The sequence below is a fragment of the Prionailurus viverrinus genome, chromosome C2 (assembly GCF_022837055.1).
Source record: "Prionailurus viverrinus isolate Anna chromosome C2, UM_Priviv_1.0, whole genome shotgun sequence".
NCBI lineage: Eukaryota > Metazoa > Chordata > Mammalia > Carnivora > Felidae > Prionailurus > Prionailurus viverrinus.
The window spans coordinates 145,261,425-145,277,693 of NC_062569.1; the positions used below are offsets into that span (position 1 = coordinate 145,261,425).

At 38.8% G+C, this 16,269-nt stretch overlaps 3 protein-coding genes across 3 annotated transcripts; 2 read left to right on the forward strand and 1 right to left on the reverse strand.

Annotated features, from left to right (window-relative positions):
* Positions 1-2,485: 2,485 nt before the first annotated feature.
* On the forward strand, positions 2,486-3,022 carry LOC125175464 (keratin-associated protein 13-1-like). Its single transcript, XM_047876057.1, has one exon. The coding sequence runs from the start codon at positions 2,537-2,539 to the stop codon at positions 3,020-3,022; it is 486 nt and encodes a 161-aa protein (XP_047732013.1). The 5' UTR covers positions 2,486-2,536.
* Positions 3,023-9,617: 6,595 nt separating this feature from the next.
* On the reverse strand, positions 9,618-10,133 carry LOC125174547 (keratin-associated protein 13-1-like). Its single transcript, XM_047874054.1, has one exon. The coding sequence runs from the start codon at positions 10,122-10,124 to the stop codon at positions 9,618-9,620; it is 507 nt and encodes a 168-aa protein (XP_047730010.1). The 5' UTR covers positions 10,125-10,133.
* Positions 10,134-13,883: 3,750 nt separating this feature from the next.
* Positions 13,884-14,348, forward strand: LOC125175609 (keratin-associated protein 15-1). The gene has a single exon (XM_047876333.1). The coding sequence runs from the start codon at positions 13,896-13,898 to the stop codon at positions 14,346-14,348; it is 453 nt and encodes a 150-aa protein (XP_047732289.1). The 5' UTR covers positions 13,884-13,895.
* The last annotated feature ends 1,921 nt before the right edge of the window (positions 14,349-16,269 follow it).

Genomic DNA, 16,269 nt, shown 5'->3' on the forward strand with positions numbered 1-16,269 from the left:
ACTATGGATGAGATTCTTTGGGAAACATGCCTCAAATATGAAATCCATTTTATTCAGAGTTTCCTGATGGGACTCTGCTATCAAAAGATCAGAAGCCACTACAGGTACAGCCCCGAGTGATAAATTTTATGTGAGTATCACAATTTTTAATTGTTGATAAATAAATCAGTTCAAAAAAATGTGGAAGTCTATGCTATATAAAACAAACAATATAATCTCTGGGTCCAAGGTTAAAGAATTAGCCCAAGTTTGGCTAATCTTTTTGAAAATTATATTAACTTAATGTGGATGAAGATTTAGAGATTTAGAGGCAAAAGGATGAGAAGAATGTCTCTTGTTAAGAAGGATACTTGAACAAGGAACCAAGAGTAATTGAAGACAAATTCATTAACTTTTGCAATTTGCCTAATACATCTATGCTCCCTTTTAACCCACAAGTTTTATCTTCAAGATTATTTTGCTTTTTTCCATCTTTATTGAAGTACAAGAGACAAATAAGCTATATGTATTTAAGGTGTATGATGTGATATTTAGATATAAGTCTACATTGTGAATGATTATCAAAATCAAACAATTTTTAATTTTTTGCCATTCCACATGGTTACAATTTTTGTGCATGTGGTTAAAACACTTGAGAATATCTTTCTTAGCAAATTTTAACTATATTAACATGGTATTTGTATTATTAGTAACTACAGCTACCATGTTGTACATTAGATCCTCAGAATGTATTCATCGCACATAACTAAAACCTTGCATTCTTTGACCAACATTAAGATAATTTTAAAGAGTTATGTTTAAAAGCAGAAAAAATTGGGAAGTAATAGTACCCACAGTACTGTATCAATAGGAAACTTTCCCATTTGCTGATGCACAAAGCAAGGAGAAATTCCAATTTTGAAAAATGGAAAATCAAGGACTCACCAAGTAGCTGTTTGAATTGGGTCATTTACTTCTCTACTCAGTCCTCTTCCTTCTAGAAAGTCTAGATGATGCTACTTTTAAAATGGGTACAAATTATTGAGAAAATTCAATAGTTGTTATCATTACCATTGTGAGTGTATTAGAGTTTTATTAGAAAGTAAAATAAGAAAATATTGACATCAACCATGATACTACATTCTCCCGGGTCTAAAATATTATTTCACTGGTTTCATTTTATTTATTTATTTTTTAACTGACATTATTTTAACATGGAACTTAGAAAGCAGTTGGTTATACTCTAAGAATACGATAGATTATCAAACTTAAAAAACACTTTCAATTTCTAGTTCAACAATGGCAAAAAAGAACAAAACAAGAAAGAAAAAGGAGATAATCAAACTTAACACAGAAAAAACAAGAGTGGAAAGTGGTGGGGGCACAGATTGAGTTGGAGACAGAGAGGGACAGAGACAGAGACAGAGAGAAAGAGAGAGAGATTCATGTACCCTGAGGAAAAGGGACTGAAAAGAAACATTTAGGCAAGAAAACGTAGGGAGGTACCTGGCTGTGCAACTACCAAAATAACATTCAAACCCTGTGCCGTAAAAAGCTAAGACATTCTGAGATGGTAGAAGACCTGGATATTTATAAATGAAGATGATAAAAAAGGATAGCACACCAAAATTCATAAGGTACACTACTGTTGAAAGTTTTTGAGTATAAAGACATCAGGATGTAACAGATCATCATTTAAGAATGCGCTAGAAAAAAGGCTAAAGTCCCTAAGCTTATATGGTTCTCTTTCCGCTGTTCCCTGCCCTCACCATAGTGGTGTGTTTTTCTTGACTGCCCGGAGAGGGACTTAGATTGATCCTCCCCGGGGTTGTTTCAACCGCGCCCTTTTGTTGTCACCCTATCCTTAGGTATGTGGCAAGGTGTCCATCAATGTCCGGTCATTTCTCTCGGTCTTTGTTTTACGTCTTTTGTCTCTCTTCATTGGACAAGAGATGCAGTGGGTAACTAGTGCTTGGTGCATCTCTCTCCATTGTTGGCATAACGAATTACCACCAAGTAATTCTGGAGCATGGGAATGAATGGTGACAAGGGGGATCTTTCAAGGAAGGCTCCATCTAGGTAGAAACTGTGCCTCCGATCCATGCACCAGAAAAAAAAAATTGATGTGATCTCATTCCCCACTCTTAGGAGGAAGGCATCCATCAACAAAACCAGATGTTGATACACAAGAAGCAGATGCAGGAAGCACAAGCCCAAGGAAAATCTCTCCTGGCTCTGGTGCTTTCCTCATCATGATGGGATGATCATTAATGTCATACAGTCATGGTATTTCTGACCTAGGAGCAGTTCATTGGCTTTGGCTGTAACACCAAAATTATAGCACCCATAAATACAAGATGTGGGAGACTATCCAACTGCAATTACAGAGATTTCTGAGTTACACATATGTAAATGAAGACGCACAAATATGTAAAGGATGACCATGTAGGCCACCACACCTGCTGCTAAGGGTATATAAATGCCCCAGTCTAGGAGGCGACATTCAACCTCAGAACCTTCTCACTGTAACTCAGCTGAACTCACATCTCCCTTCAACATGTCCTACAGCTGCTGCTCTGGAAACGTCTCTTCCCGCTCCCTTGGGGGCTACCTGCGCTACCCAAGCTCCTCCTGTGGCTCTTCTTCCCCCAGCAACCTGGTCTACCGCACTGACCTCTGCTCTCCCAGCACCTGCCAGCTGGGCTCCTCCCTCTACAGCGGCTGTCAGGAGACCTGCTGTGAGCCCACCAGCTGCCGGACGTCCTGTGTGCTGTCCAGCCCCTGCCAGACGTCCTGCTCCCTCCCAAGGACCTCCACGTTCTGCAGCCCCTGCTGGACTGCTTACCCTGGGTCTGTGGGCTTTGGGTCCAGAAGCTGCTACTCACTGGGCTATGGATCCCAGGGCTTCAGACCCCTGGGTTATAGAGTCCATTGCTTCCCTCTGCTGGCCTATGGATCCAGATTCTGCCGCCCTAACTACTTTACCTCGAGGAGCTGTTACAGGCCAACCTGTGAATCTGGCTTCTATACATCAACTTGTTGAGGGTCCAGATGCTTTTGAGGATTGATGTCAAAGTCTCTACTTGGCACAGCCACCATTTTCATTTCCACCAATTACTACTAATCTTTTATTCCTAAATCATCAGTTTCTTGCATCATCGACTTCTGGCTGACTCTGAACTTAATGGGTATTCTCAAATTAAGTTCTAAATTCTGTACTATTGATTGAATACATGCTTCATTGAAATGCAATTGAAAATGAAAATTTTAATCTAATAAATGTATGTAATCCGGCACTCAAATATATTGTTCATCTTCTTTTTATTATTATTATTTGCTTGTAGTTGTTTGTATTTTATGGATTTGGGAGATTTAGATGAATATCAATATGACTCTGAAACCAAGTTTGTGAACTTACCACATGATAGATTTGAGCACATTTCTGTTGACATTGCATATGTTTCCTGTTGGGGGTAGTCATTTCCTGGAGGTCTATATTGTACATGTCTCACTGTCAGTGACATTTGCCTAAGAATAAAGGACATGCGTTTTTGCTGAAAAAGGAACACAAAGAAATTGGTACATACACTAGAAATGCAGACAACAAGAATACGATGTAATTTATAAGGTGAGGCTACACATCGTCAGACACATACCTCAAAGTCTAGAATCTGAGTGTGGATTTTCAGCAGAAAAAAAAAAAAAATGAGCTCCCAGGTCAGGTGCTATGTATGCTCTCTGTTGGTTAGCATAAGTGCCAGGGTCTCTGCCTGCCACAGGGGAAGTGTTCCCGAGCCTTGCCTATAAACATGTGTAAGATTCACAGTGATCTTAGATGGGTAGTAACTGGGTTAAGGAAGTGTGGATAACCTCCTAATGCTTCTCCAAGGTTCAACCTGAATCAGGCAAAGAGAAACACACCCAAGCAATGTTGAACAAGCATTTATGTTTATGAGGCTTAACTTCAATCTCTGTCTCCCCAAAATAGGCTGAAGTCAGAAACCTGGGTGCAGGTGGTTTACTTGGCACAAGATCACAGGGAGCAGGTTTGGGAGATCATGGAAGGTGAAAGAATCAGAGAGGAAAATCTCATTAAGGGACATATTTTCAGTTGTTATTACAGTGGGCAGTGGGGACCCAATCTTCCTGGGGCTTTTCGGAAATGTGTACAATGACTCTTGGAATTGTCTACGCTGGGATCTGATCGATAGGTGGAAGCATTTATTCAATAGCTCCCATCTCTACCATTGGTTCGAGATTGTCCCAGATGTATGTTAACTTCCTAGAACTTTATTCATTGTGCAAAGAAGGATTCACCGTGAGCTCCATTTGTTTTCCTGGCTGTAACCTCAGAGAAGCCCAGGTCAAGAACGAAAGATGTGCTGTGTTTGGCAGGGGAGGAACTGTCTGGGCAAAGAGGGTTGAAGTCTGCATGAAATTGTTCACCATATCTGTGCCCGGATCCGAGCGAGAGAATGAGGATATAATGGAGGACACGAGAGGTATCAGATATACCACTTCCATTTAATGTTCAAACATCCCTGTGAGAAAGATAAACATTGTCTTATAGACCTTTCCAGAGATAAGGGAATAAAAACTCCAAAGGATTAGAAGCTTGCCGAAGTGTATAAATCAAAGATCTAGCAGAATTTGATCTCCTGAAGCTCTTTTATTGTTCTTTTCTGATTTTTTTAATATGCAACCCCTTATTTCACCAGAGTACCTCAGTACCTCTTGTGCTACAGAAATTGTTTTATATGAATAGCCTTCAACTCCTAAGGCATTTTGTTTCATTAGCCTCATGAGCGATATGCATAATAAAGAGTAAAACTGAAAATAAATTTAGAGTTTAGAAGAAGAACCTGTAGGAAGGATGAGCTAATTTCTTTTAAAAATATGTGTATTAACTATAATACCTAATAATACACTGAGAGAGAAATATTTGATTTCCTCTCAGGAAGATATCGCTAGAAATCCTGAGTGCTATGACAATTCAGTTTAATTACCATTATTAGTGTCACATCATGATGTTCCCTTCCTCAATACCCAACGCTATGAACAGTTAAATAGTTAAAAAAGAACACACACAAAAAAAGCTCCCTTGCATCTCACTTGGTATATTCAAGTTCAATACCAGCAGCTAAAAACTGGAGATAATTAGCTTCTTGTTGAAAATTAAAAAGATAAAATAAACAAGAAGAGGAAGATAATTCTTATGCAACTTGACAGATTTCTTATCTTCCCTTCGAATTCCCCAACACAAATCCTGTCACCCCCTAGAAACTTCTCTCTGAAATTAAAAAAAAATAAGATCACCAAACTCTTGTGACATCTCCCAGATACTGTAAACTCTATTCCCATCTTGGTGAGTCAGGTTGAAGGAGGCAATCTGAGAAAAATCACGGGAAAGTCCTTGAGTAGAGTAAACTAGGATTATAGATGCAGAAATAGCATAGGTGTAGGAAAAAAAAAAAAAAAGATTTAGAATCCAGCATGGCAGAGTACTTAACCCAAGCAAGAAACAAAAGAAAATTCTTTGTGTGTGCTTTGTCATGTAAAAATAACGTACTAATAACCTTAAAACCAGCAACACAAAAGCACAAAGATAATTAATAATACAACAGAGGTTACAGATGAGGTGAGGAAAAGCATTGATTGCCGAACTAACCTGCTGTGGGTACATATGTGACTGCTTTTAAAGCTTTTAAACTACTGCTTCCAGTTTGATTAGCAGGATACTGAAGCTTTTTTGGATACAATTAGGAGTCATTTGTTTACAGTACTTACAACTATTTCTTCTCCACAGGAATCTTACTCATCTTTGCCATGATGTTGTCCTTCACCATATTTGTATTTTTTATTATTACTAAGGCAACAACCAATGATTTTAGCTTCAGGGTTGAACTATTTTTTTAATTTTTTTTTAAGTTTATTTTTGAGACAGAGAGAGACAGAGCATGAACGGGGGAGGGTCAGAGAGAGAGGGAGACACAGAATCGGAAGCAGGCTCCAGGCTCTGAGGCATCAGCCCAGAGCCTGACGCGGGGCTCGAACTCACGGACCGCGAGATCGTGACCTGAGCTGAAGTTGGACGCTTAACCGACTGAGCCACCCAGGCGCCCCACGGTTGAACTATTTAAATGGCTTCACATTAACATTGTCAAATAGAGCATCATGAACTTTCGATAGCTTTACATCCTTGGATTCTTCACATGGTGTTGGGAGAACATTTTACTCTCACTCTTCAGGTTCTTCGGCTGATCTAATAATTAAATTGATATGAAACAAATGAACAAGAGTAAAACAAACACAACTCTAATGGAAGAGCACATCAACAGCTATTGCTTTTGCGTGTGTGTTCTTTTCGAATGCACGAGAAAACTTAGGGTTTAACATGCGTGAAGATCATTAGCATAGTTATTCGACCTAAATAAAAATGTATGTACCCGAGTGATATGTTAACACATCTTTTGCAACTGCTAATGATAATCATCTTTGGAAGCATTTGGTGATGCAGATTTGCCAGCAAGAACTCTAATATAGAATGAAAATAGAGTCTTACTCAAGCCCCAATTAGGACAGCTGCCCGGAAAACACAATCTTCACTGGAAAGAAAGTCCTCCAGAGAATGAACAGTCTTTACAGGGTTATGTACTTTTTTACAATCTTGGAAAAGTTCAAAAATATTATAGACTGACAAATAGGTAGAAATCATGAGTTGTAAAATGAAGGAATGCAGGAAGTAGGAGCAATGATCGATATCTCAAGGACAAGATGGTTTTCCTTAAGGCTCCTCATTCACAAAGTAGGTATACAATGCATTATGGCGGCCATCAATCAGGCTTTTGGTTTGAACAAAGTTAATGTACAGTCAGGCTGACTTAGAAATAAGTCTAAGATGGCTTCCCTTGTATATCAGGCCTTTAGAAAATTTTTCTCTCCTCACATTATCATAAAAACTATCTTTGGGCCCCTGGTTGGCTCAGTTGAAAGAGCATGTGACTCTTGATCTCGGGGTCATGAGTTTGAGTCCCATGTTGGGTGCAGAGATTATTTAAATAAAAATATAAATAAACTTGGAAAAAACTGCTACTTTACTTTGAAGTAGCTACTGATGCTTCTTCAGCAAAATTGTCTCTTAACTTTTCATGTGGTCAGTGCCATTCTGACCTCCATAGTGGATAGTAAATAGTTTCAAATTATGGTTCAGATTATATATTCACCGTCAACCTGCTTTAATAACAGAAATTCTGTATTTACCTTCTTCATTGAATATGAACTTTTCATTTGAGTAATTGCTCCTAAGAATAAAATTTTGCAAAGTTTAAAGAAGAAAATGTTTCCAAACAAAACTAATAGTTGCAGATTTAACTAATATAATATGCGGTCAAACGACAGCAGCAAGGGCATGTAAATTATTCTTTATATGTGGTGTGGCAGCCTCAAGTGCATGCTCATATTTCATATACAGCTAATCAGTAATTCTCAAATTTCTCACTAACTCCACCCACTGGTAACACGTTGTATCGTATTGCAGGTTGTGCCCCATCAAGAGAGCCAAAGCAGTCCCGACCAGGTTAGAAAAACAAATGACCCTCCACCAAGATTTGAATGTGTGAGCTGTCCTACCATTTGTATCGGAGTGTAATTGTTTCTCAGCCATGCCTTTGCACACTGCGAAAGAAAAGCAATAATCCGATTTTATTCAAAAAGGGTGAACAACGGAAGGATAAGAAAAGGCTTGTCTTCTTTCGGATTTAACATTGGTTAAAGCAAAGACTCTGTTCACTATATATGCATCTTATACCCCACTAGCTGAAAGTATGACCAAAGTAAAGTGGAGGCCTCTCAAACCTATCTCACTTATATTAATTCAATGATCACTCATAAGTAAAAACTCTAAGACCATGAAAAAATGAGACTGGATGCTAAGCCAGACAGAATAAGCCAAGACATACAGTTACCCTGTGGGTAAGAATTTAGCTCTCTGTGCCTTCAGTAACATTGCCCTTGACTGAGAGGGTAAAAATCTGGGACAGAGGTGCTGATTCGAAGGTTGTCATCTGCCCGGATGTTTGGCTGAATGCTGAAACAGAATATTTGCATTGGCTTTGAGTTTTGTTTTGTCATTGTTGTTTTCCAATGAGTGTTATCAACCAAACAACTGCAAAGCAGGAGCATGTTGGGACTTCACCAAACTTACAGGACTGACTCTGCTGTGCTTGCCTACTAATAAATATTGGAATGTGTTAGATATTTAATTTAGAGACTTGGTCTCTTTTTCCCATTATTATTAAAATTTTATTTTAATTCCATTGTAGTTAACACACAGTGTTATATTAGTTTCAGATGTACAATGTAGTGATTCAACACTTGAGACTTGATTTCTTCTATGTCAGCAGAACGGGGTTAATGGAAGCCTCACCAAATCTAATTCACTAATGTCTAACTTACTACTGGAGAACTTCAGTCCACTTTCTCTTATATTTTAGGATACAGTTATTAGAGTAATCTTCTTTCTAAAATTATGTAGTATGTTTAATATCCTTTACAATTTATAATTATTCTGCACAAAAACATTGAAATTTCTCACTCCATACAGAACAAAAGGCCACAATTGTTTGTTTTCTTAAAAATATATGTCTAGGGGCACCTGGGTGGCTCAGTCAGTTGAGAGTTCGACTTCGACTCAGCTCATGATCTCACGGTCTGTGGGTTCGAGCCCCGCGTCAGGCTCTGTGCTGACAGCTCAGAGCCTGGAGCCTGCTTCCGATCCTGTGTCTCCCTCTCTCTCTGCCTCTCCCTCATTCTCACTTTGTCTCACTCTGTCTCTCAAAAATAAATAAACGTAAAAAAATTTTCAATAAAAAATATATGTCTAGATTTTATCACGTGAAGATATGGAGTAGACATTAAAGATGAAATCATTTCTTTCAAACCAAAAAGACAGTTGATGATTTGACTTAAAAAATGTTTATTTACTTATTTTGACAGAGAGAGAGAGAGAGAGAGAGCATGAGAGAAGGCGAGGGGCAGAGAGAGAGGGAGAGAGAATCCCAAGCAGGCTCTGTCTGCATAGAGCCTGACATGGGGCTCGAACTCACACCCTGTGAAACCATGACCTGAGCTGAAATCAAGAGTCTGATGCTTACTCAAGCCATCCAGGTGCCCTGATGACTTTACTTGCTAAAGTAAAAAAAATTTAAATGATAAACACAAATATCAGAAATATCCATTCAGATGTTTAAAAGTAGTTTTGAAGACACAGAGTAAACAAGTAATATAAAAATCTTATATGTGAAGGTCATATAATATATTTTTATTTAAACTTACATTTTTCCATTTTGTGAAATTTGAAACAAATGCACTAGAAGAAATAACTAGTTGATATTAAGAAAGAAACATGCCTCAGTGCTACATCTATATAACTACAAGAAAACTGCTTCAATATCTTTCTTCAATGAATGTATTTTCCAATTACTGGAATTCAAGTTATTTCTAATCCATAATAGGTAACAGTATAAGTCAAATTTGTAAGCTAATGATAGGACAGGAGATCAATAGGCCGCATGGATCTTGATATAGTAGTTGTTTCGTTAAATTTCTAGACATAGGAGGTATTATGTTCAAACATAAGATTAGTTGAAGCCAGATCCACAGGTTGGTTGGTAAAAAGCAGACTGGCTACTTCTAGAAGAGAAGGACATTGGACGATAAAAGCTCGATCTACAACTCAGGGATGAAAAAGCATTGGGACCACACCCCATTGATTGGAAACCACTGGATCCAAAGCCCAGAAAGGGAGAGCCATAACCAAAAGATTGAAAGCCATTGGAGCCAAAGTCCAGAGACCCAGAATACGTTGTCTGGCAGGGACTGTAGAACATGGAGGTCCTTGGTCGGTAGCAGGACGTCTGGCAGGGGCTGGACACCAGGTAGGATGTCCGGAAGCCGGTGGGGTCACAGCAGGTCTCCTGACAGCCACTGTAGAGAGAGGAGCCCAGCTGGCAGCTGCTGGGAGAGCGGAGATTAGTGCTGAAGAACAGGTTGTTGGGGTAGAGAGATCCACAGGAAGATCCTGGGTAGCGCAGGAACCCCCCAAGAGACTGAGAGGAGATGTTTCCAGAGCAGCAGTTGTGGGACATGGTGACAGGAGATGTGCTTTACAGCAAGATTCTGAGTTCGAATGTCACATCTTGGACTGGGGCATTTATATACCCTTATCATTGGGTGTGCCGTTTGCATGACACATAAAAACAGGTTACCTTCTGCTTTTAATTGAATTGAAAAGATCATCACAATCAAACGCATGTAGTTTTTGTGGTTTTACAACTGGAAAGCACAGTAATGTTTGTGGCTTGAAATTCAGGTAATAGCGTTGAATCTTCAAAGCTATTAGTCATCTTCCTCTACCAAAGGTCACCCAGCAGATCACTCAGAGAACTGCTTTAGAGGTAGACAGTGTCTGGGAGGAGGAAGGCTGGCTTAATTAAAAATAATTGATACCCCTTTCACAATCTGCCTCAAATTGTTGCCATCTGGATGGCAAAGTTGCTAACTAACTGATCTATTCATAGTCATTTCTTTTAAACAAAAACATACATTGATTGTTGCCAAGCAAGTTTCCTTAATGAATGGTATCATCAGGAAGCAGCAATGGTAATATGCAAGATGTATGAGGATTTTTTAAAAGTCAGATCTCAATTTGAATGGCTTCAGTGAAATATTAACTGAGATTCCCTTATTTCAGGGAACTGAGGAATTCAGGGTTTGCTTAAAGTGTACGAAAACTAATAAGAGTCAATCTTGGGGGCCTGGGTGGTTCAGTCAGTTGAATGTTGGACTCTTGATTTCGGCTCAGGTCATGATCTCATAGTTCATAGGATCGAACCCTGTGTCAGCTCTGCACTGACAGCATGGAGCCTGCTTGGGATTCTCTCTCTCTCTCTCTCTCTCTCTCTCTCTCTGTGTCTCTCTGCCCTCCCCCACCTGCTCCCTCTCTCTCTTTCTAAATAAACTTATATATATATATATATATATATATATATATATATATATATCAATGATATATATATATATATATATCAATCTCAGTTTTTATTTCTTGTGTGTGTATGTGTGTGTTTACTGTGGTATAAATTAAATATTATAAATTGCTTTATGCTATTTTGGAATGTTAGAGATGATTCATCTAAGATTGCTGAAAAAGCATTAAAAAACCAAAACGTGGCAAAAATGCCCAATGTATTTCTATCTTTAATCAGAAGTAGTGTTGATCATTAAAAAAAAAAAAAAAAACCTCCCCAGACTCTGGAAAATGTTCTTGTTCTAAAGAAAGTTTATAAGGTAATTGCCTTGAAGTATTGGACCAAAGGAGCCATCTTAAGAAGATTCTTCCTTGCCTCAGAAAGCAACATACATCACTTTGACTTAAATTGTTTTCAGGTGTTTCTGACAAGCATTACAAAATTTCTAAAATAATGGTCATATTTTTTCTTGTTCTATGACTCATATTCCACCTCAATGTAGTAGGGTAATGAAGATTGATACTTTGAGGAAGTAGAGAGATTGAGAAAGTTTATCTTCCTGTGGCTTCTGTGCTGTTTGATTTGTTCATTTCACCGTGCAGCATTTCCCTTCCACTTCTGAACAAAAGTGTTGGAGTGCAAAAACCTCCGTTTTGTGGAAGTAAGAATGTAAAAAAATTCTCTAATATGTGACTTATAGAATATTCTTCCACAGAAACAGCTTATATAAGAGCAGATGACATCCAAAAGCAAATTCGATTTAGGTGAGTTGAATACACGGATGTTTTGGTGTTCCATATTTTTGTTTTTGTTTTTATTTTTGTTTTTGAGACAGAGAGAGAAAGATTGTCAGTGGGGGAAAGGGGCAGATGGAGAGAGAGAATCTTAAGAAGTCTCCACGCTCAGCATAGAGCCTGCCACAAGGCTCGTTCTCACAACTCTGGGATCATGACCTGAGCTGAAATCAAGAGTTGGATGCTCAACTGACTGAGTCACCCAGGCACCCCAATGTTCAATATTTTATACACAAATAAAATAGGAAGGTTTGGAATATAGTAGAATGCTTTCTGCTATTCATAATTAAGAAGCCTAATAAATAAGATTTGCTTATTTTAGAAAGAGGACAAACTATGTTGGGTAATACATGAAACATTCTTTTTTTTTTAATTTTTTTTTCAACGTTTATTTATTTTTGGGACAGAGAGAGACAGAGCATGAACGGGGGAGGGGCAGAGAGAGAGAGGGAGACACAGAATCGGAAACAGGCTCCAGGCTCTGAGCCATCAGCCCAGAGCCCGACGCGGGGCTCGAACTCACGGACCGCGAGATCGTGACCTGGCTGAAGTCGGACGCTTAACCGACTGCGCCACCCAGGCGCCCCAGAAACATTCTTGAAAACCAATTCATCTACTCAAAAAGTTCAGACCCATGAAGTCTACAATTTGGAAGGGAGTTTAACAATTATCTCCAGTCCTCTACCAGGTTGGATTCCTATTGACAACATCCTGATAAGCTATTCCCAGTGCCCTCAAGATGGAAATCTCATTACCTACAACAGTGGCTTGTCTTAGATTTTTAGCTGAATCTTACCTTAAAGCTTCCACCTAGTAATCTCAGTTCTTTCTAGAATGAGTCTCAGCTCATTTCCACTGGACAACATTTCAATTTTTGAAGATGGGCATCCTAGGAGGTTTGCCCATTCCCACAGGATATTTTAAGCCATTTCCTGTAACCATGCACTACTCCACTTGCAGTCAATAATGACCTTGGCCGGAGAGTCTAGAAAGATACTAATGATACTAATTCTCTGGGCAGAATCAAAGGCATTCATTCTGAATTTCACATTATCATCTTTTCTGATTTCCCCCACCCCATTTCAATTTATAAAAGTCATTTGTAACTATGAATTCTTCAAACGTTTGTTATTTCTTTGAAGTCTACATAGGGTAGACACTTTCCTAATTTCTTGATTTCCTTTACCTTCTATAGTACAATTCCCACCCTAGAAGAGGAAACTACGAGACTCAAAGACCCATTTTTTTATGTGTAGTGCTTATTCTCTCATTTTCAATCACATCAACACCACCAAAAAATTACTTAAACTTTATAGGGATGAAGAGTTTTTGACAATTTATCAGTGACTCTAACAGGAAGCAAGTCAACTTCAGGGCAAGGATTCCCCGACTTCAGTATTTTTACAATGTAATCTTCAAAGTACTCCTGCAGATATTAGACCCTCTATTTTTAAATCAAATACTTATACACACAAAAGCAGCTTGGGCACTTGTGTTGTAGGAAAACCAAAATCCAAATGTGTAGGATATTCATTTAGCTTTTCCTTCAATTAGGAGTGCATAGGGGTTTATTTCTTCTATAAGGGCCACAAGATTTGGGAGAGGAAACAGAGAGTATGGATATTTTTGTTGTTGTTATTCTCAATTGGGTTCCTAAACTTGGAACAAAATAAATATCCCCTCCAGCCTACAAAGCACTTTTTTGAGAACTTTAAACATGGCAAATTTCTCACTGTGTTACCCATTCGATACAATATCTTGAGGGGTAGATGAATAAAACACCAATCTTAAAGGGACACTTACCATACAATTACATTCATCTACCCAAGCCAGGTGAATGAGAGGTGACATTTTTACCTCATGAACAATCGCTTTGAAAAACTAATGAGATTCTTTCATTTAAAAGTCTGTGTTCATAAAAAAGGGCTTTGATGGTTAATGGATTTCATTTTGACTGGAGCCTAATTAAGCATTCTTATTAAAAAGGGCACATGCTACTACCCCATTGCTAGGGTATATAATAAGGTTCCAGTAGAAGGTAACAGTCACACTCACCAAACCTCTCTGCAACTCAGCTGAACTCAGAACTCCCAACATGCACTGCAACCGCAGTTCTGGAAGCTTCTCCTCCAGCTCTCTTGGAGGTTACCTGGGGCACCCCGTTTCCACCTATGACTCTTTCTACCCCAGCAATGCAGTCTACTCTCCCAACACCTGCCAGCTGGGCTCCTCTCTCTTTGGTGGCTGCCAGGAGACCTACTGTGAGCCCACCAGCTGCTGGACATCCTGTACCGGGGCCAGATCCTACCAGACATCCTGCTTCCGTCCAAAGAATTCCATCTTCTTCGGACCCTGCCAAACAAATTACACTGGATCTCTGGGATGTGGAAACATTGGCCTTGGGTCTTTTGGTTATGGGAGCACTGGTTTCCAATCTCTGGGCTGTGGGTCCAGCTTCTATCGTCCAACTTTTTTTTCTTCCAGGAGTTGCCAGTCAACTTGTAACCAACCAGCTTTTAGCTCTCGCTTTTTTAGGTCAGCTTACTGAATATCCCCCATTATCTCATGGTTATGTTTGTACCTTATGAAATGTTAACATGCAGCTTGTCCAGTATCTGCAATCACTGACCATCTCCTTCAGCAGGACTTGCCGTCACAGTCCTCCCAGAAGTGTGTGATTCATTGTGGACAAAGTGACCTTTTTTTCTAAATCAGACATATGAGATATATATTGAAATTTCATTCTTATGTCAATGCCCAGAATCCCTTCTGTTACTTTCTTTCTAAGATTTTTCTCTTATTGTTATCTTAGAATTCTTTCACTTAAATTTCAAATAGAATTGGCATTTAAACAATTTTTAACGTTTATTTATTTTTGAGAGAGAGAGAGAGAGAGAGTGTGTGTGAGCGGAGGAGGTACAGAGAGAGAGGATGACACAGAGCTCGAAGCAGGCTCAGGCTCTGAGCTGTCAGCACAGAGCCCGACGCGGGACTCGAACTCACAGACTCATGGACCAGGAGATCACGACCCGAGCCGAAGTCAGCCGCCCAACCGACTGAGCCACCCAGGCATCCCTAGAATTGGCATTTAAAATAAACTTTTTTTCTACCATGAATTATGGCATTCCATTTTTTTTATTCATATGGTACATGTATTGAATGCATCCCGCACCTTTGACTGTCTTCATTAGGAAAGCATCTTTTTGTTTTGTTTTGTATTATCTGTTTCATATGACATAAGTTACTCAATAGGAAACAAGAAATTTAAAGCACAATTCAAATACATGTCATATATTGCATGTTAAAAGGTTTATTTCCCCTGGTAGGTGGATTTGTTCATCTGATTGCTTTAGAGAATTATTTTAGTTAGGCATTCGTTGAAAAAATATTTATTGATTTCTGATTATAGACAAGACATTGTTCTGAACAAAGGCCTAAATTCCCTGCTTTAATGAAGTTCACACACATACAATTCTAACTCACCATCATGTAGCAAGTGCAGTAATGGAGACAAAAAAATTTAAGTTTCAATAGTAATAAAACAAAAACGATTTCAAAAAACGTGAGTAAATCTCACAAAACTCATTACTGACAATCCAAAGAGTAAGTTACCACTTCATATAAAAAAATAAACAAATCTTGGGGTGTCTGGGTGGCTAGTCAGTTAAGCGTCTGACTTTGACTCAGGTCATGATCTCACAGTTCAGAGCCTAGATCCTGCTTCAGATTCTGTGTCTTCTTCTCTCTCTGCCCCTACCTGGCTCATGCTCTATCTCTCTCTCAAAAACAAAAATTAACATTAAAAAATTAAAAAAAAATAAACAAACCTGGTTGCTGATCCAATGTGTTAGTTGTAGTCCTTTGATAAATAGATGCCAAATAGGGTTTGCCCTAAAAGGGATTTATTGGTGGGGGCGCCTAGCTGGCTCAGTTAAGCATCCGACTCTTGATTTCAGCTCAGGTCATGATCTCACAGTTCGTGAGATGGAGTCCCAAGTCAGGCTCTGTGCTGACAGCATGGAGTCTGCTTGGGATCCTCTCTCTCCTCTTTCACTGCCCCTCCCCCCACCTCAAAAAATAATAATAATAAACATTAAACAAAATTAACTACCATGGTCTCCATTTTCTTGAAAATATGGGCTGGCAGTACCTATCTCCTAAAATATATAGTTTAATTTCATGCCCAAGACTTTAAGCAAGATTAAATTAAAATTTTACTTATAAAGAACCTTCCTCTCAGTTTATAAAATTATGTTCATAGTTTTTTAAGATCATTTTCTCAGATACTCATGTCTAATTTGCAAGAGAGATTTCTAGCAGTTTTGTGATGGCTCACTGTAACATTGAAACCTCTTAATACACATTTATGTGTATTCATAGGAATAATTTCCTTTCTGCTAATGATCACCCCACACTCTCCAGCATAGTACTACTAAAAACACAACTCAGGCCTAGCTCTGCATGTGAAA